Source organism: Fragaria vesca, linkage group LG7 (assembly GCF_000184155.1).
Source record: "Fragaria vesca subsp. vesca linkage group LG7, FraVesHawaii_1.0, whole genome shotgun sequence".
NCBI lineage: Eukaryota > Viridiplantae > Streptophyta > Magnoliopsida > Rosales > Rosaceae > Fragaria > Fragaria vesca.
Window position 1 is genome coordinate 5,415,466 of NC_020497.1, and position 25,441 is coordinate 5,440,906.

The 25,441-nt window shown below is 37.7% G+C and overlaps 3 protein-coding genes and 1 non-coding gene across 4 annotated transcripts; 3 read left to right on the top strand and 1 right to left on the bottom strand.

The window, feature by feature from the left end:
• Nucleotides 1-627: 627 nt before the first annotated feature.
• LOC101309288 lies at nt 628-2,135 on the top strand. The gene is made up of 2 exons (XR_185183.1): nt 628-954; nt 1,644-2,135. It is a non-coding gene; the product is annotated as an uncharacterized LOC101309288 (transcript).
• A 4,309-nt stretch (nt 2,136-6,444) lies between these two features.
• On the top strand, nt 6,445-11,933 carry LOC101309580. The gene is made up of 10 exons (XM_004306760.1): nt 6,445-7,048; nt 7,987-8,082; nt 9,587-9,671; nt 10,224-10,345; nt 10,529-10,553; nt 10,644-10,727; nt 10,837-10,866; nt 10,949-11,054; nt 11,254-11,318; nt 11,716-11,933. Exons 1-9 carry the CDS (start codon nt 6,959-6,961, stop codon nt 11,315-11,317), a joined length of 702 nt encoding a protein of 233 aa, XP_004306808.1. The 5' UTR covers nt 6,445-6,958; the 3' UTR covers nt 11,318; nt 11,716-11,933.
• A 2,853-nt stretch (nt 11,934-14,786) lies between these two features.
• LOC101300190 (stachyose synthase-like) lies at nt 14,787-17,722 on the top strand. Its single transcript, XM_004308343.1, has 4 exons — nt 14,787-16,268; nt 16,357-16,534; nt 16,616-16,983; nt 17,144-17,722. Exons 1-4 carry the CDS (start codon nt 14,787-14,789, stop codon nt 17,720-17,722), a joined length of 2,607 nt encoding a protein of 868 aa, XP_004308391.1.
• Nucleotides 17,723-20,195: 2,473 nt separating this feature from the next.
• On the bottom strand, nt 20,196-20,792 carry LOC101300487. The gene has a single exon (XM_004308344.1). It carries the CDS (start codon nt 20,790-20,792, stop codon nt 20,196-20,198), a length of 597 nt encoding a protein of 198 aa, XP_004308392.1.
• Between the last annotated feature and the right edge of the window lie 4,649 nt (nt 20,793-25,441).

Consider the following 25,441-nt stretch of genomic DNA (forward strand, 5'->3'; position numbering starts at 1 on the left):
GTTCATATATATGGCCGGACCACGAGAAGCCGATCCCCAACCAACCGGGCTTTCTTGCTCCAGCCATTTGATCTCAACAGCTTCCTAGCTCAGCGACGGCCCTTCTATCGTCACAAAATCGATTCATTTAGTCGATGATGCCTGCAAGAGCCACAAAGTCTTCCTCATTGCTAAAGCTCATGAGTACATGCATGGACGTGTATTTTGAGATGAAGATCTCGGAGAAGAAAAAGGGCTGAGAGGATGGCTGATGAGAGCTTCAGTTATGCTAGATTGCTAGTAGCTAGGTTCACAGGCAAGTTTAACTCCAACCTTCCATGGAAGTAATTTTGTGACTTCTTGGAAACGAATCGTAGTTAATTGAACGATTTACCGACACTAGCTTAAAATTAGGGTTTTATACAGTATGTTAGGAGTTACTTTTTTTTAAACTGAGTTTTTTTTTAATTTTTTTTTTTAAAATTGAGTATCCTCAAAGCAATACCAAACTAAGTCAAACAGAAATCCAATAAAGCCAGACCCCAACTCTCTACGCATTTCACAACCGTCCATCTTCTCCTCCAAGTTTTCCGCTAAAAACTCCCTCTCTCAGACTCTCACTCTTCTCCAAGACTCCAACAACGTTTGAGCTCCGACTGTACCACGGCGCCGCCGTTCTTCTCCGGAAGGCCGTCGCCACCCTCCAAGAGATGAACGACTTCACAATCAATATGACGCCGGAGGAGGTGACCCTGGCGACTTTTGGTCAAAGTGTTTAAGGAGGAGTCCATCTCTCCGCAATGCTTTGGATGCCGAATTCGATCTTGACTCTCCTCAATTGCGACGCTACGTCATGTTTCCGGCTCAACCCCTCCATCTTGCTCCACCATCTGAGTCGGGTCGGTGACGACGACGTTCTCAAAATTCACGGAGGCGATGGCAACGATCGTATCACCTTTCTCACTACGAATCTCGGTAAGTCCCGCTTTCTAATTATTTGATGCCTGATATGTCAGGTGTAGATACCAAAAGAAACTATGCTACATGCCATTTTGAACTATACTCTCACAGATCAAACATGGTTGACCACTTGAAGTCTTGAACTCAACATTCGTGCTGATCAAAATTAGGAATTTGCTATCACATGTAACTTTTGTGTGTAGTATCAGAATTTCTTGCTTCTGGTTGAGTTGTTGCTTTACGCCGTTCACATGTAATAATTTATATCTTACTCACTAAACTTTTATGCATCATCTCAGTTTCTGTATATGCCACCGATACTGAAGTCCAAATTTCTGCATCGAATGAGACTATGGTTTACAGGAAACAAGTAATTAGCACCATTCAACTTTAAAATTCCTTCCCAAAGTTTCTTTGTGATTTGCAATTTATATGCGGCGGCCAATTTTTTGTTATATATTATGACAACTTGTTAAGATTTGTTAGTATGGGTTACCAAATCAGTTTGCAGATATACACAGTATGTGAAAATAAATGTAAATTCTAATTTTAAGAGTATGATCTGTTATGCTGTGACTGCTACTCCAAAACTTAAACTGCAGTTAGAATTGGAAGGAATGAAGCAATGTAACCTTTGAGTGATGAATTGTTTCTACCAATGTTCTGTATAATTTCTTAATCTGATTTTTGTGTCTTGTGTGCAGCCTCCAGAATGTATTATTGGGGGCGTCTAGCATGCACATCCAGTTTCCTTTAACTTCAGCCTCCGCTTCCTCACCGTTATCCTCAACACATGTCGTCTGTCAAACATTCTGGAGGATGCATCATCCATTGTATGGTTTCTCTATTCAGAGAATTTACATCCCCTGCTGAATTGCCCTATTGGTTCAATAGGCAACATCACGTTGTGCCATGACTGGGCCAATATGATATAGGAGTCTGCTCCAAGACAATCTGCTGCAAGACAATCCTTTCTACACACGTATTGATACATTCTTAAAGAATGTGCTCTTGTTTGATCACAAGTGTAAATGATCCACACAGGATGAAGTGAGATGCAGTCGAAAACTCACGAAATGTAAATCTCTGTTAAGTGAGATATACATATCCTATGTACAAATGCTTTGGCATGAAGGATTATAATCTCTGTGTTTTTTTTAACATCAATTGATCTTTCACTAGTAGATGCCACAATCAAAATCCAAAATCTTAATGCTCTCAAGTTTTTTGGTTATTCGGAGGCCAAACTTTCTCGGTTCCTTCCTCCGGAGGAAAAGGAAGGAGCGTTAGGACCTTTAGCAACACATCTATATTCACAACAACCCATGTAACAAGCTACACATACGATAAATGGCATCAGTCTCACCTATGTAAGTGGAAGGTCGTGAGTTCGACTCACAATAGACTTGTTGTAGCATTTAAGTTATTTGATTGACAAAAACACAAAAAAAATAAAAAATAAGCTACGGATACGATCTCTTGTCCAGGGTTACATCTAAATCTTGGAAGGCTGGCAAGGCAGTCTTCATACTGCATGCAATTAGGGGGTTTACATACCGTATCATCACCTGCCTGCCTGGGCTTATGACATTCAGCAAATATCATAACAAAAAGAAAACTAAGCACGACAATGAAAAACTTGAACACTACCATGACTGTTTTTGTGTCGCAAACAAACTGTATGAACTAGCTATAGTAGTGATGAACGAGATTTTCCACAATTTGTGTTGAAGGATTATATTCAATCCTTGGTGAATTGTGGACAAGTAATGTAGTAGTGTTTACTTGGATAGTAATGTTGTGGATTTTGCAGGTATGTAGTCTAAAAAATCAGAACTACTTATTGAGAGATATCTGTTCCACATATTTTAGAGAAATTTTATTAACACGTCCCTAATTTCTAAGTACATATCGCATTTTGTTGTAATTTTTTGAATCACCATTCTACCCCTTTTCAAAAAAAAAATTACAATAAAGTTCCTCCAATTTCAGCTACATCAGTTCGTGATACTATTTATCAATCATACCAAGCCTTTTGGGGCATAGATTGTAACATCCGGAAAATTTGACCAGCTTAGTTTGAAATATGTTTCGAGAACACTTACTAATTTTAGTGATTATAAAAGAAGCTTGAGGAGATTTTCAACAATTCTTACAATGTCTAGTCAAGAGTTGGATAAAATAGTACATGACAAGACGATTTCGTGGAATTTTTTGGAGAATTATTTGGAGACTCAAGCCATTCTCTAAGAAATTTTAGAAGTTTGGAAATATAGAAAATAGTTTAGAAAATTAGATTTTTCCTTTGGTGCGATCTGGAGCGTCTCTTCACCGATCAATCTCAACCGTTCGTATATAAGTCGGTGGAGAGTATATAAAGGGTGCTGACTCGGTCAAAATCGTCAGACCGACTCCGCTTTCTCCCCCGACTCGACGCCGACCTCCGACGCTGCCCTTGCCAACGGGCCACCTTTAGACGTCGCTCACCACAAGCCTGATCGTCTAGCCATCGCCGCCGCACCTCTGGCCTTGGTTTTTCTGATCGGTCGCTGTAGGAAGAGAAACGACGGCGAGAAGCTTATGCTCCTCCGCCGAGTTTTGGGTTTTCCGGCGACTTCGGCCGCCGTTTGGTCTGCATGTGGTAAGATTCTTGCTTCTCTCCTCGTTCGCTACAACTCTATGTATCTGATTATCGAAATCGATACAATTCTGACGACGTTACTGTTTTCCTCGGACCGTCTCTTCTCTTGTTTTCTGACGAACACAGGGGAGTAAGTGGAGAGTAGGAGGGCTTCACCGAAGCCTTGTCCAACCTCAATTCTTCAGAAAATTGGAGTTCAGATTTTGATGAGAAGGTGAGTTGAGTTTCTGCTATTTTCCTTACAGATTTAGTGTGTGGTTGTATGGTTGGTTAAGAGAATATTTGTTTTGCTGAAACCTGGAAGAATGAGCGAAGAAGGGCAAAAGGAAAGAGGAACTGTGGAAGCCTCCATGATACTCTGTTTGGTGCAGAGATCAATTCCGGCGGCGAGGTCAAGTTCCAAAGGTAAATTCCCAATACATGAGTTCAAGATTTTTACGTTTGGGGTTCAGATATTAATGGGTGTTGTTTCCGGACTCAAGGAAGAATAAAGCAGAGGAAGCTTTTGGTTGCTGCCGAGCCTCACTTTGGAATGCAGAGAACGATGCTTAGAGTTGGACCGTGGTCGAATCGATCTTTGAGGTGAGAAAAGAATCAAATGGTGATTTGGGTACTATGTTGGTGTAGTTGCTTTTAATAACTGTGTGGGTGCAAATATTTTCACCATAAGATTTAAATACAAATGAACATCCCTTTATACATGAAAAGTCAAACTTTGAATCATCTCGTGATCAATCTGGTCGTGGCCAAATCCGGTATGGCCCCAAGAAGTTTTGGGTCCCAACCCGTCCACGAATGGATTGGGCCGTGATCGAATCGCATGGTGAACAAATTAGGTTGTAAGTAAATGGGCGTGAGGAGAATGAAATGGGTAAGGGACGAATCTGGTTGGGGATGAATAGGCTCGAGGAGCATGTTGATCCAATCAAGGTGAAAGAGAACGTGGCAACGAAGGAAATTATGGAGCGGCGTTGGATGAACGTGATTTAGTGGAAGTTGGTCATGTTGAAAGAAAATCATGCAGACGTGGATCGTGCAGCGATCAAGTCAGGTTGTGGCCGGATAGGGTGTCGGTCAAATCAAGTCGCATGAGAGGGAGATGCCGCAAGTTGAGGACGAAGTGAAATAGAACGGGACGACGGGAAGAAAGGGTAGTGGAGCTTTTCCATGATATCCATAATACGAAGTCGTGGATCCACTCGTGCTCAACATTAAGGGTCAAGGAGTGATGGCTATAAATATGACTGGAAGAGGATCTAGAAAAAAAAAGAAAAAAAAGTGAGTCGGGGAGCACCATATAATACATTTTGGAGATTTTAGATTGGGAGAGACATTTTCGCTGGTAAATTTTTGGTCCATTTTCATATCCATAATCAAAAGGAGAAAAAGCTTTCATTCCCGCTCCAGTTAAGATTGGTTAGTGAGGAAATCTTCTACCCGAATTTTTCCGCACCAACGTTTTGTTTTGGTTAATTGAGTTTGTGTTTGAGTTTGAGTTAGTTTTGTATGGTGACTTTGGCATATATAAGATGCTTAATTGTGTATGAACTGGTTGCCGGTCAAAATACAATGAAGTGGATGATTTTGGAGAATAAAAGGTCTCTGTATTTGGTGACCTTATTAGATCTAGGTGCCAACATATAGGTATGGACGTATGGTGTTTCATTGCGATAAAGGATAACAAATTCAGCTTGGTATTGGATTAATATGATGGATTGATATTGTGATTTTGGATCAATTACCAACTGTGATAGTATTTGGGATTGGATTATGAACCGAAGTCTATTATAGACAATAAAAAGAAAAGAACTAACGGGTGGAAAACTGAATTTTTGAGATGTTGCAATAACGTACATCTACACACCTTGCATCTATGCATCTTGTGCGATTGTTATGTATGTTTAATCCACAATGCATACTTGTCACATTATTATATAATTCGTACAACCATCCTCGGTTACAACTCACATGAGTTACCCGAGCGCTTGCTTCTTTTGCATTTGAACATGTATCATTCATTTTACATTACCTTTCGCTCGTAAGCGAGCCCCTTCTTGTGTACGGAGTTGGGGGACTAGTAGGGTTAGCACATCATTTGTGTGATTCTCACACTTGTTTACATTTGAGTTACAAACTCCCCAACCAAGAACTCCCCAACCAACAAGCTCCTCTCTCACTTGGGGACTTGTTGAGGGAAATAGTATTTCACTATAAACACAACCGCTCGCATCACACTAATTCGTGGGCCCGAGCCCTTAGCGCGGCCCGACCCGGAGGTCCATCTCGAAGACGGATACGGAGGACACTCTATATGTATTTATTCCTATTTTCATGCAATAGGGCATGTGAGGAGAGATGTAACACCCCACTTGCATATGCTATGTCACGTGACACTTGTATGTGAGGAGAGAGGTAACACCCCACTTTTATAAATAGGGGTAACCTCTTCTCCTCACCTCCTCATTATTCATTATCTCATTCTTCTTCCGATGGACGTAGCCTCCCACTCTAGGGAGGTAAACCACTTAAACCTTGTGTGTGTGTGTGTGTGTCTCTCTCTCTCTCTCTCTTAATTATCCGCAAAGGATCCAAAGATCTCATCCCCCAAAATTCGTTGCATCAACGGGCCCAAGTAAGCCGAGCACCCTTTTGGTTTCACTCTCTTCTTTTGTTTACAAAATCAATCTCTCTTAATTTTTAGAGCATGGCTTTTGTTTTGACAGATGTACTTTAATTTACAACAAACTCTAATTTACAAGCAACTGTATCAATCTATTGAAGGTCTTTAAACTCTTATAGTTAGCTGCAATTACATAAGGTGCTGTTTCCAAACTCTTATACTTACCAAATTTCTAAGTAGACTCGACAACACCTATTATGTACTTAAACATTTGCTAGGTACGTTTAGCAACACCTATTATACTATTATATAAAGTAGTTCGTGTTTTGAAAAACTAATTGAATTTTCTGGGCTTATATCAACGGAGAGAGAGAAACTTAACGATTGGATTAGAAGAGTAGGAAATTTGTGCAAGCTGGTTTTGTTTTGTAATTGTATACAAAGCTCAACTTTCGATTTATGTTGTCAATATGCGCTTCGCTGTTGAAAAAGTACAGATTTGCAGACAAATTCGAATGGAAACACTGCACAATTTTACCATCAATAAAATAATATAAAAGCAATTATCTCTCTGTAAAGGAGGGAGCGAATAAAAAGCTAGTCTTTCTGTTTACGTCGTGCGGAGAAGAAAAGACCCACCACTTTTCTCTCTCTGTTGCAATTCTCTCAGAGTTATCGCTCAAATACACCCAACTCCGATCCAACTCTTCTCTGCATCTTTGATTGTGTTTAGGTTAGATTGCATCATAGCACAGACAATGCCGAATTGGGCGCTCAAGAGTTGTTGCAAGCATGACCAGGTCATGTTCTTAGCGACTATCGGAGTCTTTACCGTTGTCATCCTAGCGGTAAGCTTTCTGTACTTTGCTGTTGATTTCTACTTGACTCTGTTTGTGTCGGGATAAACAAAAGACAAGATCAAATTTTAGGTGGTTTACATGTTCTTCATGGTTGACTTGGGTGGATTGAGTTGACTTCGCCAGCTTAGTGTTCTTGTGGTTTTGATGGTCTTTTGAGCCAACCGAGTTAGAATCCTATGTTTTTCTTTTGTCTTATGGGTCTTTTCTTCATAGTTGATTGCTGATTTACAATTAGCTTATACAAATAAGCTGTGTGTTAGATTAGGAAGCTTCATTGCTCTCATCATATCATGTTCAAGTTGTCTTTGAGGAGTACTTTCAACGTTTTGTAATGGCGCTGCTCTCTATTTTTTTTTTCTCTTTCAATTTTCTTGTTCTGCCATTCCAAAATACTTGGAATTGATAATATCTTCTTGAGAAAATTTTTCTTTATCATATGAGATATGTATCTAGGAATAATGCCTGAAAAAGAGGGATTGGCTATGAGGCCAAGATGAACACAGACAAACCAAGATCCTTTTTTTTTTTTTTTTTTCAAATGGGGCAAACAGCCCAAGACAAAAACAAACCAAGATCCTTTGGTGCTGTGTAACTAATACTATTGACTGTGTTGGGTATTGACTACACATTTTGAGAATTAGGAAATGCATTAGTCCTTTTCAGTCTGTGATAAGAGATTTAAGGAATAATGGGAGCAATGCTCTAAATAGCAGATTGACTAAAGGCTAATTCAATTAGTTAAAATTACTTAACTTGGACAAGGGATTTTTAAGTTGGTGGGCTTGAGTTTCCATATCTATGTATCTTTCATATCAAATTTTAGAATCTCCTTTATACATTCTTGTTGTATTTATTCTAATGTTTTCTCATAGATGGTCTACCATTTACCTGATCCATTTTCTAAACGTTTGTTACGATTGTTAAAGCTATGGAGGACAGTACTACTCACGCCTTTTAAGCTCATTACAGTTTTCCTGCATGAAGCAAGCCATGCGATCGCTTGTATACTGACATGTGGCAAGGTAAGAAGAAAACCTCTTTCTCTTTTTGAATTCTTTTTGGGGAGAGTATCTTCAGTACACAGTGTGTATCTTCACATACATATATGGATGGTCAGGATTAGAGGAAATAATATAGAAACATGGTGGTCAAACATATAAATTGTTATGAACGGTTAAGATTGTGTCGTGTAAGTACACGTCGTGCATACAAGAATTTCCACTTTTTGGGACGTAATTCATGATAGTCAAAACTATGGCTCCTAGATAGTTCTTATATTTTGGAAAACACACAACAACACAAATTAAGGACTGTGTCAATCTATTAAGGATCTCTTCCTAAACACCTATCACACAAATGACAGAATGCTTCCAGCATCCTTGTTAAGGCAAATAATTTCTGGTGTTTATTATCCTCATATTAGAATGAATGACCCTATCTGTCTCTTTATCTATTGAGAATCTTCTACACAGAGTTTTTTTTTTTTTTTCTTACTATTATGTTAACATTGTTTTGAAATATATATATACATCTATGCATACTTTTGTACAAAAGAAAACGTACAATGTCGATGAGGAAATAAAGATCAGTATCTTATATGCCTCTGGCCTAGCCTCTATAAACTTCAGGGGTTTCTTTTGTGGTGGTGTGGGTAGCTAACTCAGATATATGCAACCATTCATTTGAAGTTAGTAAAATATTCTTTATCATCTTACAATTTTCCACCATTTATCATCAATGGCCCTCAGAAATAAGGACATTAGTTTACTGATGTAGCTAAGACCCTAGAAGTTTTAGGATTTGTAAGTAGATTATACTTGAGAAATTAAGGGTATCTACTTTCTACTTATATTGCTGGTGGTTTTAGGTTAATGGAGCAATACACAATAGTTAATAGCATTGAGAAGGAGAAGAGATGTGGTTTTAGCATCATATTTACAGTTCCGGATGACGCTGTTTGTTTTTTCTCTCTAGAGGTACAGATATCTATCGAACCTCTTTGAGCTCATTTTTGGGTTGAAGTTTAACCTCTGTAAGAGCACGGTTGAGTAACTCCCTGAATAGAATTAGAGAGTTGGCTGGAATGTTGGAAGGTTCAATTTCATAACGCTAATTCAAGTACTCAAATTTAACATCTAGAGTTGATCTGGAACCAAACGAAAGAAGTGGGGAGAGAGAAATAAGAGATTTGATTCATAAAGACATTGAGGAAGAAAGAGAAAGAGGAAAGAAGAGGAAAATGTGATATATATGTATATATAAATTGAATAAAGATGAACGATAGATAGATATCTTATCATCAGTTTTATTGGGAGCTAAAATTACTTGGTCAATATCTCAGTATATGGCTTATTCATAGGGCGTCTGAAAATCTGAGCAAAATAAAATCTCATAATTAACTTCCTAGTGAAACCAAATAGATTTTAAATTCTCCCATATTGATTCCTTGAATTCATATAAGAATCTCAAAACAGTAATTTTTCTTCCTCATAAATTGAGGATTTCCCCATTTAAATTATTTTGCAGGTTGAGGGTATCCAGGTTCACGCAAATGAGGGCGGGGCCACACAAACACGTGGTGGCATATATTGGTTCATCTTGCCTGCAGGATGTAATATACCTCTGTTCCCACACTTACATTTTCTTTTTCTTTTTCTTTTTTATCAAAGAAGACATGAATTATTGGTGCAATAGATTTGAAATGCAATTTTGGTTGTTTTAAGGACAATGAGTGTCTTACTGGATATGTGCGTACATTTTCCTCTTCAGTATAAGTCCCATCTTATCACCCGAACATTAAATGTCCTTATGCTAGTTGTATACCTCATATTGCAATCATAACTTGCATAGATTTCGGAAACCTCACTGAGATCTGAGATAGACTGAAGAATGTGTCTCTGTTTGGTCATGTTGATACTTCGCGTTGCATATGAATCTTTAATGACTCCCTAAATTGTGCCTTTCGTACTGTATTTTATGCATCCAAGGTGTTGTATGAAATCTGTGTAGGCTTTATAGTTGGCAATTTCTCATCATCCTATTTACAAATTGGCTTTTCTGTTGACTAAAGACTTTTACTTTTTTCTGAATGTGTTTCTACAGTATCATATCCAATTACATAAGTATTTTAATGGTATTCTTGTTCTGTCCTTTTTGCATCCAGATCTAGGTTCATCATTTTGGGGAATGGCATTGATACTTGCGTCAACGAATCTCCTTACTGCTAGAATTGCTGCTGGTTGTTTAGGTGTTGCCCTGCTTGTTGTGCTTTTTGTGGCCAAAAATGTAAGATTTAAGAGTATAGATATTCCCTATTGACATTGATCCAAAACGGACGTTCGTACTCACGTTTATATCACATGCAGGCAATAATATTTTTGTTCATTCTCATGTTCTTTGGTAGAGCATCAGAGCTTTAATTATCTTGGTTTCTTTAGTCCAGCTTCTAATTTTTACTGTTTTGTACAGTGGACTCTTCGAGGACTTTGTTTAGGTGAGTAGTATAACCCTTGTGCAACATAGCATATGCTTTATGTATCTACATGCTTCCTATAGTACTGATAATTGTAATTGAGTCTTTCAGGATTTATCATATTCCTTGCAGTAGTATGGGTTCTGCAAGAACTCACGAAAATCCATATTCTTCGCTATGTCATTCTCTTTATTGGTATACTCTTACCTTCCGGTACCTTTACCTTCTGAGACAGTTCTAATGAATACTCCATCATTGTCATTGTATCTAAAAAAGGTCACATGATTTTGATTTCAAATTGCAGGTGTGATGAACAGTTTGTTTTCAGTTTACGGTTTGTTCGATGAACCTTTTTATTAGTTATATTCTCTATCTTAACGGCTGATCACAGAATCATATCAGTGTCATTCTCGCAGATATTTATGATGATTTAATATCTAGAAGGGTAAATTCCAGTGATGCGGAAAAGTTTGCAGAAGTTTGCCCTTGTCCCTGCAATGGGGTTGGATGGGGAGTCATATGGTGAGCCCTCCCTCTTATCATGTCTTACATAGTGCAGTAACCTAATAAAAATATTAGATCAGTATTTGCTTAGAGATGGACACAGAAGAATAGGTTATTTGCTTAAAGATAAATCTCAGAATAAGTTGTCTCTATGCTCTTATGAGAAATCTCAGAAATAAGTGACAACTTACATATGATGCTGTCCTCTACCCTGCAGGGGATTGATATCTTTCACATTTCTTTGTGCATCTGTATATCTTGGACTTGTCATCTTGTCCTGAGGTACAAGTTTTCTTTCATCCAATTGATTTTACTTCTATATATCTGCTGATTATTTGTATAGATTGCATGTAAAGGCACCGATTAACTTGTATAGGTTCAGCCATGATATAGTCAGTGACCATAGACAAAAATGTAATTATAACAAATAACATTTCTTTTCCATATCTTATGTTAATATTATTGGTTAATTAAAGATGAGGATAGTGGCGCCTGGTAAAGAGAAATAAAATATCTGCACCAAATTAAAGAAAAAGAAAAATTAAAACCTGATCCAAATATGCTCCCTAATGAAGATCATTGTGAAACGAGAACTGGATGGGTTGTCTTTGAGAAATTGTCTATAATTAGGAAGTAAGTAGATCCTTACATTAATAATACTCTTATACCGTCTTAATAGTTCACAGGTTCAAGGATGTCGGATCATAATCTTCTTGGGGCCACAGGGTGTGTCAGTTCTCAATTTTTATTTTATATATAAATCAATTTATGTTAACTGATATGGTTTGTATTGGCAACAATGTACCCATCCTCATTCATTTCACCCTACTCTCGTCATAGTTCCTGTACAGTAGTTTGTAGTGGTTAACATACTGTACACAAAACAAAAGGCTGTAAAGGTTATTAAAGAAGTTGAAATGAAGCTCAAACTTCATGTGCGTTAGCTGCAACCCAGTTTTGAATATTTTCTAGTATAATCTGAAATTGATTAAGCATGTTTTTGAAAGTGTGTCCTCACTTGGTATATTTGTGAATTGTGACCAACAAAACAAATATGAACAGAATTAAGAAAGATGGAACGGAAAAAAAAATGAGAATAGTACCAATCATTTTACTCTTCTTTTTAACTTTGTATCCCAAGTTTCACAGATATCTCTATGTTATCTCAAGTTTTACTCGCAACTATTGAAGTAGGGCTCCTGTTAAGAGTGTGGAAACTTCTCATAGGTACCAAAGTGATATTGGTGAATACACACTCTGAAGGGTGATGTTTCCATTAATTTCGGCGGAGATAGAGATGTGTTTCTGTTTCTTTCTCTTTCTTTCTCTTCTTCCCCGTGTTCATTAATATGAACACACAAAAAGGAAACTTACCAAAAGTGTTAAGGTAGAAAATCAGAAATTCTTTCTCTTTCTTTCTCTTCTTCCCCGTGTCTTTCTCCCGCAGCAACTTTGTCGTCGCCGTCCGGCCGAGTTGGGTGGCGAGCTTGGTATCAAATTGAAGCTTGGACTCTCCCCAATTGATATGGGTAGCTGGTCGGTTGAGTCTTGCCGTCGTTTGGGAGAAATCACGTTGAGAAGACACGACTGTGCGCGGCGGAGTTTTCACCGGAAACTTCCTCCTCCAGCCACCATCGTCGAAGATCCTTATACCAACTTGAAGCACTCCTTTCGGGTAGCAAACCCTCAAAAGGATTCGACCTAATTCAATCTAGGTAAGGAGATTCGAAGTTTTGAAATTCTAGGGTTCTTGATTATGGGATTTTCTGTTTTTGGTTTGATTGGCATGTTTAGACTTATAATTGATCTTCGGCCTCGTTATGAAAGTTGTTGGGCTTGTTAAGAGGAAGATTGTGTTAAAATTTGGTAAACATTGAAGGTGGTCGGCTGCCATTGCCGGCGGCGCCACCTCTTTTGGGTAGGTTTTCAAGTTGTTTAGTTTGTTTATGATGAGAGAAGTCCAATGGTATGAAGTTTGTAATTTTTAGAGGAGTTTTGGTTAGGTTTGGGATTTTTCAAAGATTGAAGAACTTGGCGGTTGTTAGACGAGTATCCAACCATTGGATTATTGTCGATTAAGCTTTAGAAAGTTGATTTTGGGTTTTCAATGGTAGTGGTGAAGTTCGGGCCGGACTACACTAAGAATGGAGGAGTTGGGCAAGGGTGAGCGATTTGCAGGCTCATTTTTGTTATTGCACATTTATATGAGTATTGTTTTAGCATTGGGATTTAATAGGGCACACCCAGTAACAAAGAAAAGCATGTTGGGAGTAACATAGTCATGATTGGTCGATGAATTTATGATCAATAATAAGTTCATTTAATTGATAATGGGGTTGTGTCGGACAATAGGGACTCCAGTTACACGAGGAGCATGATACTCGTATTCTCAGAGTTCGTGAGGAAACCCCTTGTTTTTCTCATCATCGTTAATACATTATTCAATTCATAAACTCATTAGTGTTAACTTGATCAAAATCTTTTGAATAATGTTTTAAACATTGAAAGTAAAAATAAAAATATATATAAATATGTGTATATATAATCTTTTTCTCAATTCATTGCTCACAATTGTATGAACTTTTTTGACATGAACCAGAATGGACGAACATAAAAATAATTTTGGAAAAAAATAGAAATGAATTACGTTAATATTTTATTAGGAATTTTTTTTATTGCTATAGATTATGAGAGATTTTTGTTAAAATTCACTTTTTAATTGGATGTGTCATATATGGATATTATTGGAAAATGAAATGGTGGATAAAGTAAATATAGTATAGAAAATTAAGATGTAGGGTGAAGTAAGTATGTAGGGTGAACAAAGAACATGGTATGGTGGAAATAGTCGTACCCAAAGGCTCCGTTTGGTTAGCAGGAAAGTAAAAATGGGAAATAGATTTATTTTTCTTTCCAAACAGATATGGAATGGAATATGTTTTGGTATTTCCATGTGGGTGTTTGATACATATTGGAAAATAAATGATGGAATCAAGTATATTAATTCCTATTGTAATGTTTGGTAAGTCATTATAAGGAAATACAAAGTTATATTTTTTAATAATGCCCCTTTATAATTTCTAAATACGTACAATATTAAAATTTATTAGAGGATAATTTATGTAATTGTGGTTTTGACAGTGAGAATGAAATTGGAATACCACCCCTTGACAAAGTAATTGAATTAAGGTTTTATGAGATTTCCAGTCATATCTCTTTTTTTTGTTTCCTTTCATGTCTCTATGTACAACCAATCAACCCCTTCAAATGGAAAACCAAATTAATTCCTTTCTCATACCATGGTTTCCTGTCAACCAAATGAGGACTAAGAAAATTACAATGTGTGAATAAAATTACTCATCTTTCTAAAAAAAAAAAAAATTCTCAATATTTTATTAGTGTTACAGACTTACTGAGATAGATTGAACTTCCCATTTCTGCTTCGAGAGATTCTCTCTCATCTCAATCTCATTTGTTATTAGTAGATAATACTGTAATTATAATTTATAAATCCCAGTTATAGTGCAGACATTATAGGAGACCAAAATGATAAATTTTCTTGTTTCAGAAACGTACTTTCCTTGATAACCAAGATTAGGCTCCAAAATAAGCGACACTATGTATCCTATATAATACCATATCCAGGCTTTTTTATCTTCCATCTTCAAATCAAGTTTTCTTTTCTACTATCTTTGAGCTTTTCAGATCTTATAATCAATTTCGTTTTCTTTTCTTTGATTTCCTGTTCTCATGGCACCTCCTAATGTGCCTATCCTCAATGTTTTCTGGTCCGAGAGTTCAGAACAATACTTTGATTTGTCTGATGGAAGGTTTAGTGTCAAAGGTGTTTCTTTACTCTCTGAAGTTCCAAACAATGTCACCTTTAGTCCCTTTTGTTCAATCTGCCAATCTTCTTCTGATGTTCCAACTCATCTGCTCAACCGTGTCAATGCTTTGTCCCACAAGGCAGGGTTCCTTGGTTTCAACAAGGAGGATTCTTCTGATAAGTTGATAAACTCATTGGGAAAATTCGATAACAGAGATTTCCTTAGTATCTTTAGGTTCAAAACATGGTGGTCTACTATGTGGGTTGGGAATTCTGGGTCAGATTTGCAAATGGAAACCCAATGGCTGCTCCTAAATGTCCCGGAAATCAATTCCTATGTCATAATCATACCCATCATCCAAGGCAGTTTTAGATCTGCTTTTCAACCTGGTACTGATGGTCATGTCATGATCTTTGCTGAGAGTGGTTCTACCCAAGTGAAAGCGTCGAATTTTGATGCCATTGCTTATGTTCATGTGTCTGACAATCCCTACACCTTGATGAAAGAGGCCTACAGTGCTCTCAGGGTCCATCTCAATACCTTTAGGCTCCTGGAAGAAAAAGCTGCACCAAATCTAGTTGACAAATTTGGTTGGTGCACTTGGGATGCCTTCTACTTAACTGTGGAACCTGTTGGTGTCTCCCATGGTGTAAATGAATTCTTTGAGGCTGGTGTACCCCCAAGGTTTCTTATCATTGATGATGGTTGGCAAAGCATTAATTTCGATGGTGATGAGAACCCGAATGAGGACGCAAAAAATCTAGTCATTGGTGGGACTCAAATGACTGCTAGGCTTCACAGGCTTGAGGAGTGTGACAAGTTCAAAAACTACGAAGGTGGATCCTTGTTGGGTACTCATGCACCTTCATTTGATCCGAAAAGGCCAAAGATGTTGATATCCAAGGCAATCGAGTTAGAGAATGTCGAAAAAGCTCGTGATAAGGCCATTCAATCTGGAATCAATGATTTGTCCGAGTTCCAAAGACAAATGGAGAAGCACAAACAGGAGTTGGATATGATAATTCGTGGTGGAGAACAAAGCAACACTGCTAGTCCTGCTTCTGAAGAAGGAAGCTGTTCTTGCAAGGCTAAAAAATACGGAATGAAGGCTTTCACAAGCGACTTGAGAACCAAATTCAAGAGTTTGGATGATATTTATGTTTGGCATGCTCTTTGTGGTGCCTGGGGCGGTGTTAAACCAAGTGCAACTCATCTCAATTCAAAGATCATCCCCTGCAAAGTCTCTCCAGGACTAGATGGTTCCATGTCTGACCTAGCTGTGGTGAAACTAGTTGAGGGTGGGATTGGACTTGTGCATCCTGATCAAGCTGTTGATTTCTATGATTCTATGCACTCTTATCTTTCTGAAGCTGGTATCACAGGAGTCAAAGTGGATGTCATTCATGTAAGTATTTCCTCTCACATCACCCATTTAAGTTCTACTATACATATAGTATTCTTTAATGCTTATATGAAAGAATTTTGATGTACAGACTCTTGAATATGTATCTGAGGAATTCGGAGGCCGCATAGAACTTGCAAAGGCTTATTACAAGGGATTGACTTCTTCCCTAGTGAAGAACTTCAATGGAAATGGACTTATTGCTAGCATGCAACAGTGCAATGATTTCTTCTTCCTTGGAACAAAACAAATCTCTATTGGAAGAGTTGGTAAGAAATTATGCTTTAACAATTTGGTCTTCTAACACTTAAAACAATTCATGTATACTAACAAATTGGTATGGCATGCAGGTGATGATTTTTGGTTTCAGGATCCAAATGGAGACCCCATGGGAGTTTACTGGCTACAAGGTGTCCATATGATCCATTGTGCCTACAACAGCATGTGGATGGGTCAGGTCATTCAGCCTGATTGGGATATGTTCCAGTCAGATCATCTGTGTGCCAAATTTCATGCCGGATCTAGGGCTATCTGCGGAGGTCCGGTGTATATAAGTGACTCGGTTGGTGGTCACAATTTTGATCTTATTAAGCAGCTTGTTTACCCAGATGGTACCATCCCCAAGTGCCAGCATTTTGCTCTTCCAACTAGAGACTGCCTATTCAAGAACCCCTTATTTGACAGCAAAACTGCTCTCAAAATTTGGAACTTCAACAAGGTACATAAACCTTATTTACCCTTCTTTCTTTTTTTTTGGTACAGCGCATCAAAACCTCTGTTCTATTATATACAATCACACTTACTAATTGATTCGATCTGTGATTTGATTCAACTTAATGTATAACTTATTGGGACTCAAATTGTTACTTATTGCACAGTTTGGTGGTGTGGTTGGAGCTTTCAACTGCCAAGGGGCTGGTTGGGACCCAAAAGAACAAAGAATCAAAGGGTACTCCCAGTGCTACAAGGAAATCCTCTGTTCAGTGCATGTTTCTGAGATTGAATGGGACCAAAAGATGGAAGCCGCCCATTTGGGTAAGGCCGAAGAGTATGTGGTCTATCTCAACCAGGCTGATGAACTCTTCCAAATGACCCCCAAATCTGACCCCATTCAAATGGTGATCCAACCATCTTCGTTCGAGATTTTCAGCTTTGTACCAGTACAACAGCTCGGCTCCGGCAGCACCAAGTTTGCGCCGATTGGACTGACAAACATGTTCAACAGTGGAGGAACTGTCCAAGAGCTGGAGTATACCAGTGGCATGGAATCTTATAGTGCTAAGATTAAGGTGAAAGGTGGAGGCAACTTCTTGGCCTACTCAAGTCAGTCTCCCAAGAAGTGTTGTTTGAATGGCGATATGGTAACTTTTGAGTGGTCTGCCTCTGGTAAACTGTCCCTGAATCTTCCTTGGGTTGAAGAAGCTGCTGGAGTTTCTGAAGTGGTTCTTGTGTTTTAATCATATGGAGTCTTTAGTGTTTGGTTGTTTTCTTATGATTTTTATTTTTGGGTCCACCTTTTGTTCTTGGGAAGTTAACATTTCTTGTTTCTAACTTAAATGAAAGAAATGAGAGAAGATCACATCTTTGATTCGATTTGAGTCTCTGTATGAAAGAGTTTTGAGTTTGAGAGAAGACTTTTGGGAATGTCATAAACAGTGGCTCACCTATGCTTTATATACTGATCATTAGTTACACGATATACATCAATTGTGTTGGTAATTAACTTGATTTGTACAAGTAGAGATAACTGGCAAAATAAAGAGATAAATTCATTAGAAACCAGTTATATTCAGTTGCTGTTGGTTTGATTGGTTTATCATGTATGTGACTTTGTGTTTAGTAATCTTATAAAACTTACGGATTGAATTTTGGAATGGACTATAGTGGGATTGGTTTTTCCTACAACAATAAAGGAATCATTGCTGCTTCTATGGAAACCAAAGCAATGGGATCAATGCCCCTTTGGTTAGTCTAGTCCCTTCTTTCTTTTCTTTAGAGTTCATTATGAAAAACTACATGGTGTTAACTTGTTTCTTCCTTTCATTTATTGTGTTTTTATGAATATAAATTTGTAGGAATGCTTCCAATGTTTTGTTTTAGTGATGGTTCGGTGGATGATGGTTCGGTTCCTCAACTGAACACAAGTAAAGATGATACTTTTGGTTTCACTATAGCCGGGAAGAGAACGGAGTATATTATGCCTCTGCATTTGCTGAGGTTAGCCCTGCTGTGGTGCATATTCATGCTCTAACTAAAAGCCTTTGCGCAAGAACAATCATAGATAAGGACGGGACTGTCTTGACATGCGCTCGTGCTTTTGTTGATTTAGGAACATTTGGAGATTCGTATGAGGGGAAGGTTGGATTCCATAGAACTTTATGTATAATTTGATGGATGTAGGAGTTAGTATTTGGTTTTGAAGTATGAACAATTTGTACAGGTTTATATAACCTTGCAAGATGGCCGGAGACTTGAGGGTACTGTGGTGAATTTGGATGTGCATTCGGACATTGCTATTATCAAAGTCGACGACTCTCACCCCATTGCCATCAGCAGAACTTGGTTGCTCAAGTAAAGTTCAACCAGGGGAGTGTGTCAAAGCTGTTGGATCTCCACTCTCATCTAAAAAAACTGTCACAGCTGGTATTGTAAGGTAGATCAGTTCTGACTTGTGAGTACTATAGACAATGTAAGCTGTAGAATCCTAGTGTAACATAGGAGAGACACAAAGCAGATAGCCTTAAATTTTATTCATATATCATGTTGATGCATCACGACGGTTCTAACTTCTAAAAAGAACACATAAATGAATGATATGTCAGGGTAAGCAAACTATTGTTGGCTCTGAAGTTGATGAGGTAAACTCAACTAGCCTTCTATTATTTTCTTCTCTCTTGAATCCAGTTGTGCTGCTCGTAAAAACAGCGAAATGAGACAAGATGGGTGGAGAGAGTATAAAGATTATATACAGACAGATCGCTCAATCAACCTGGTATCTCTCTCCCTCTCTCTGTAATGTGTTATGACAGTTGTTGAAGTATTTGTCTGAAATATGCCTATGACTTGGCTCCTGTATGATGATGGTACAATAAATCAGGTCTCTTTACATGAATGGTGCAGCCGGTGTAGGGAAATTTGGGAGGGCCCTTAGTAAATATAAACGGAGAAGTTATTGCTGTTAATGTTTGGATGGTACGAGCTAGCTGGCTGATGGATTGAATTTTGCCGTACCAATTGACTCAGTCACTAAAGTTATGGATCAGTTCAAGAAAAATGGGTATGTATGTTTGTATATCAGCTGGAAGCTAAGTAGTTGAAACTTGAAAGTCATCTACCTCTTCGATAACTTAAACAGCCCGATGACCCTTATGAAAAATCCAAAATCCGCTTCTGGTCCAAGTTCTTTGATGAGAAGGTAAGTATGTACGTGGGTTTAAATTACCCTAGCTACTTACAGAGTTTTACTCCATTGACTGCATGTGTTTCATGAATACATGATGGATGATACTAACAAAATGAAAACAAATCAAACATAGTTAATTATCAAAATCATCAACTTAAATTCTACCATACTAGGCTGTTCATTAACTTACTGACTCAAATACTATAGCCCGTGATATCGCTACCTATATACGTACTCATGATTCGCAGCACCAAATTAATATGTAAATAAATTAATTGCCTTGAACTGAAGAACGATTCGAAATATTAGAAATCCTACAAAATTTCATTACTCAATAACAGTTGATCCTACAAAAATCAATGGGCCAAAATCAATCCTTCCAATTTGCATGCATACTACTAACTAATTAGCCAAAGGCATGCTTAATTATAACTAAGAACACACTAAAAAAAATCCTAATCAAATTCTGATGACTGAAAATCACATACATATGTCTCTACTAATAGAGTACTCATGCAGTCATGGACTCATGGATCGAGATTATGATAGCGGCACAGGGTGGTGTTGAAGCTACTCGCACTGCTAGCAGGAACCTTCAACTCGCAACTATACTCCAAATGCCTATGATGTCTCGTCCTGGGAAGAAGCTGTCTCTTGTACTCGTCCTGCATGTTGAACTTGACAAGAATATCGTAATAGTTTTCTCTAGAATCAGAGTCATTGCCTCCACGAAGGATCTGCATCCCGTTGAAGGATGGTGTTAGATGAGTTTCATTCTTGCGTCCTTGGGAGAAGGAGGCATTGTTCAATAACGAACCCGACGTCTGGTTTTGGTAGTAGGCTGTAAAGTTAATGTGATCATGGTGGACATGGTAAAATCCGTTAGGGTTTCGGATTGTGATCCCGATGGTGAGGTTGGAATCGGTGACGAGAGATGCTTCGGTTACGTGACAGCGGACGTTATCGGGACTCTTGGCGAGGCACAAAGAGAGGATGAAGATACTCATAACGACCAAGAAGACAACTGAACAACTGAACCATTTAAGATTATGACTGAGGCGAGCACATAAATTATCAAGTTGGCTTTCCATGGTACCCGGGGCTGGGAGCTCGGCTGGAGGCATGGCTGCAGGCAATGAGATGTTGTGGCGCTTGTAGGTAGTTACTGGTTTAGGGTTAAGACAATCCGGGCAATGTGAGAACCATGCACTAGAGTATATATAAGGAGACTATGGGATTTTCATTTCCTTTTCTTGGCGCAGAAGGTATATACTTATTGATTTAGTGTACCCAAACCAAATCGAGAAATTAAAACCCTATGTGAATATTACAAGGATCTTTATAGATTTTCTTTTCTTGTATATCTTTTGAGAATGTTTCTTTCCTTTCTTTGTGTATATGTAGTTGATCTAGGAAGAGCACGGGCGAATCCAACATGATACAACACGATATATAGGATACATTGGAATAATTAGGACATGCATGTATGATACGCTATTGGCCAATATTACATGTTTGTATGTGTTTTGAAGATTTTGATGCCGTCGTGAAAATTTTTCCGGAGCTCGTTTCCTTTGGAGATTGGAAAAAGTTGGTGATATATATATCCATCATTGTTATCTTTCGTGATTATCGAGACTACAAATCTTACTCGTTAAAATAAAAAAAAGAGTCCAAAACTCCCCAATCATTGTCCAAAAAAGAGTCTAGCTATCATTCTCACAAACTCTAACGAACCGACGACGAGCAATGTTGAAATGCCGCTGGAATTTTAGGCATCGAAACAATCTCCATGAGTTCCAACTTATCATTTCTATGATGAGAGAGCAAGTGATGCAGCTAATTAACCCACATCTCTTCAATATCTAGTCGTTTAAACTTGCCAACTTGCAGAAAATTAACCCTCTGCCCATTCTAGCTAGCAGAACAAATAGAAGGTTGCTTCAAAAACATGAAATGCATGCATGATCAAACTATATCGACATTCCAAAAGCTGAAGCAAAGTAATATTAATTACATACGGTAGCTAGTATAGTGTAATTAACCTAAAGCAAGAAATATAGATTAAAAACAAGTCACATAGTCATATGTCCCGACTCATATATACTATCAATTAGACTTCTAAAATGCGTTGGACGTATCATTCTAAAAAAAAACATGCATTATACAACTGGTTTTGTATATAAATTTGACAAAGAATTTGAAGATGTATATGATTAGATGAATGTAATAAAAATTTATGGTAAATATATTGTAGCTTGGAAAGCGATATAATAGTGTCATATCCAGGGGCGGAGCCAGCCTAGTCAAGACTGGGCTGGAGCTTAGGTCAGAATCAAAACCTGAAAAAAATTACCACATCCCATGTAAAAAAAAAGTAATAATAGTAGACAACTATGCTGCTGTTGCTGATACTCTGGGTTCATTTCGACACAGTGCAGCGGTCGTAGTTGTAATACCCCGGAAATTTAATATTAGTTTCTAATATTATTTGGAAATTATCGAGTTAGAAATTAGTTTGTTTTCGAGGTTCGAAAGAAGAGCAGAAGTGTTTGGACGAATATTGTACTCGTAAACGTTTTTTTTTTTAGGGTTAAAGAGTTGACTTTTTATTTATCAAGTATCTTAATAAACTTCCTTCACGAAACTTGTAGATCGCGTTGATATGAGTTTGTGGACAAGCGGAATCCGTAAATCGGAGTTCGTACGAGAAAGTTATGGTCAGTGGAAGTTTCTACCATTTTTGGAAGTTGTCTATAAATAGAAAAAGAAAAATCAGAAAACCCAAACCTTCCAAATTTGAAAGATCCCGCATCTTTCTCCTCCTCCCAACCTCCTTTTGTTTTTCAGCCATATCTTGGTCATCCGAGCTCAGTTTTGGGCAAATGAGGTACCGTTGGAAAGTTCTCTTGATTTTGTACAAGTCTGTGGTGGTTTGGTAGCAAAATTCGAGTAGTTGGAGGTGTAGCAAGGCCGAGAAGCAGTGGTGGCGCCGTTTTGGGTTCTTCGTCGGAACTCCTAATTCCGGCCACCTTCGGCGACAACTCTTGGGCCTTTTTAAGCTTGTGAGATATATATGGACCAATCCCTCCAAGCTTCTTGAACCGACTTGAAGTGTGGAGGGTGAATTGAGGATTTGAAATTCTAGGGTTTCAATCACCCATTTCACTTATGAGGCTTGTCGGTGGCACGTGGAAGCAAGTTGAGATTTTAATGGTTCTCTGTTAGGTGCTTGATTTAATGTGTGTGATGCATTATCGTGTGTGGCGAGAAGACGCAACAAGATTGGAGGTGAGTAAATCTCACTTGGTTCATAATGGAACCGTATTTGCCTTATAGTTCATTTATCGTAAAATTGTGAAATCGTTTTCTTGGAAATGAAGTTTTGTTTTAAAACATATGGACTTGATCGACTACGGTCCATGGGTAAGTAAAACATGGTTTTTGATATGAAAATGATTTTTAAAGGGTTTTGCGAATATGGACTATAATTGGTATTAGAGGTTATTCAAAGCGTATGTCTCTAGATGTGAATAACTATTCTATATATGTTGAAATATATATCATTTTGGAAGAGTAATTGTTGTGATGACTAAGTTGAGCTATTTGTGACTCATTAGATGTTCTAAGTCAAAGAACTTATGCTTGAATGGTGGAATTGTGTCTTAATGGTGATTGTTTGCATTAGTTGTGGTTGTATGCCTTAGTGGTGAATTGTGTGCATTAGTTGTGGTTGTGTGCCTTAGTGGTGATTAAAAGCCTTAGTGGTGGTGACAATAAACCGAGAACCAAGCCTTGGCTGAGTGATTGATTACGGTCAGTTTAGAACTCTAATTTGTCTGTCTATACTTCATGGGGGATGACTAAGTGTTGAGGAACTCATGAGTATGTGTTTGTCTGTCGGTACTTCATAAGGGATGACTAAGTGTTGACGAACCCATGAGTACATGTTTGTCTAATTACTTATGAGGGATGACTAAGTGTTGTCGAACTCATAAGTAATGGTGGAGAAATGATTGTGTGATGTTTTTACGTGTTGTCATTTAAATTCCTTACTTTGAGTATCTCCTAAACTATGCTTTTTCGCAGTAGATTTTTTAATCTTAATTGTGTGATTTTAGTGGAATTCCTGAACTACACTTTTTGCAAGATTCATTTATGATTTGATTGATTTTGAATTGTCATGTTTTCTTCTTTACTTTCTTTTGAATTCTCTTGTTTTAGATGCTTTCCTGAACTAAGTTTTTAATGCATGAATTACCGGTTACCTTATGTGATTTTGGGTTGAATCCTTTAATGTATATTTACTCATACGAGCTTTTAAAACTTACTGAGTTCATTTTTACAACCCGGTGCACCAATCCATGGTGTATGGTTTGATATTACAGGTGAGGATTTTCAAGATTGAGACGTAAAGGTTTAGAATAGGAGTTGAATATTTTTTTATTATTGAATTGTCTATTTGTAGTAAGCTCTTTAGAGCGTGACATTTATTTGACGGTCTAATTTCGGTTTTGTTTTTTTCTAGATAGATGTAGATGTTACAGGAATTATGAATTTTTTTTTGGGTTATCATGTGAATTTGAATTTTTATTTATCCAAAATTCGGGGTGTGACAGTAGTGGTTGCAAAGAGGGAAGCCAGACTTAGCTAATATCAAGGCAGAGTTCCAAATTGCAACTCCTACTCATGTTGTTGGTTAATTGAAGATCGGTGAGAAATTGAGCACACAAACCCAGCATTATATATGTGCTGGTGCCTAGGAAGTATCAGGGTCCGTCAACTTGTCTAGTGTCTAGAACCGAATGTTAATATGCATCTTCGTGCTATAGTCAATTGCAATAGCTTTACTAATTACCACCTGGTCTTGTAGTTTGAAAGGTCTCTAATATACTTTCTCAGATTAAATTTCCAGAATTTCAAAGAAACTTCTCGTATGTGTTTTGCTGGATGTGTTTTGTTGAGTCCTTAAAGTAAGGGTATAGGTATTATTGAAAATTGAATGATTTATTAGGTGTGAAAAGTATGTTGTGTCTACTTGGATATTTATTAGGTACATTTAACAACACCCATGATTTAATTAAGATCGGTCGCACATAGTTGAAGTTGTGTTTATGACTATCACAAATTCACAATTGTAATAGCTATGTTGCAACTGTACAAAATAGCTACTGTGTGTTTAGCACTTTGATTTAATTAAGGTTGTTCTAGCTGTGTTTAATATTTCGATTTTCTCATGGACTAATGTGTGTTTGTGATTTGTGTTTAGTACAAAATAGCTACTGTGTGTTTCCTTATAGAAATCTGTATATTGCAACTGTGATGCTATAACAACTGTACAAGCTAAAATTTCTCGCACCGTCGAGTTTCATTGAATTTTTTTGGAGTGTTACAATTAGCCAATGTGACATTTTAATCCTAGCTCCGCGGTCATATCATATTACACTTTTTTATTTTTGTTGTATAAATCTTTGTGTATTAGTAATCACAGAAAGATTTCATCTGCTTAAATAAAGCGAAAAGAGGAGTGTGGGTTTAGAGACCGAAGCAGAAAAGAGGAGTGTAGGTTTGCCGTTTGCCTGTGATTAGGAGTTGGAACGAGTCGTGACGCTTTAGGAGAGAGAGAGAGTGAAGCTGGGGAAATGCCAAATGACATAAACAGAGACGGATTTGGACCCTTTCGAGTTTCAGACTCTGCATCTTCGTGCTTATATAGAATATCCCCCAGGCATGTATAATATCATGGTAGTGAATTTCCCAAACTAGCCAATGC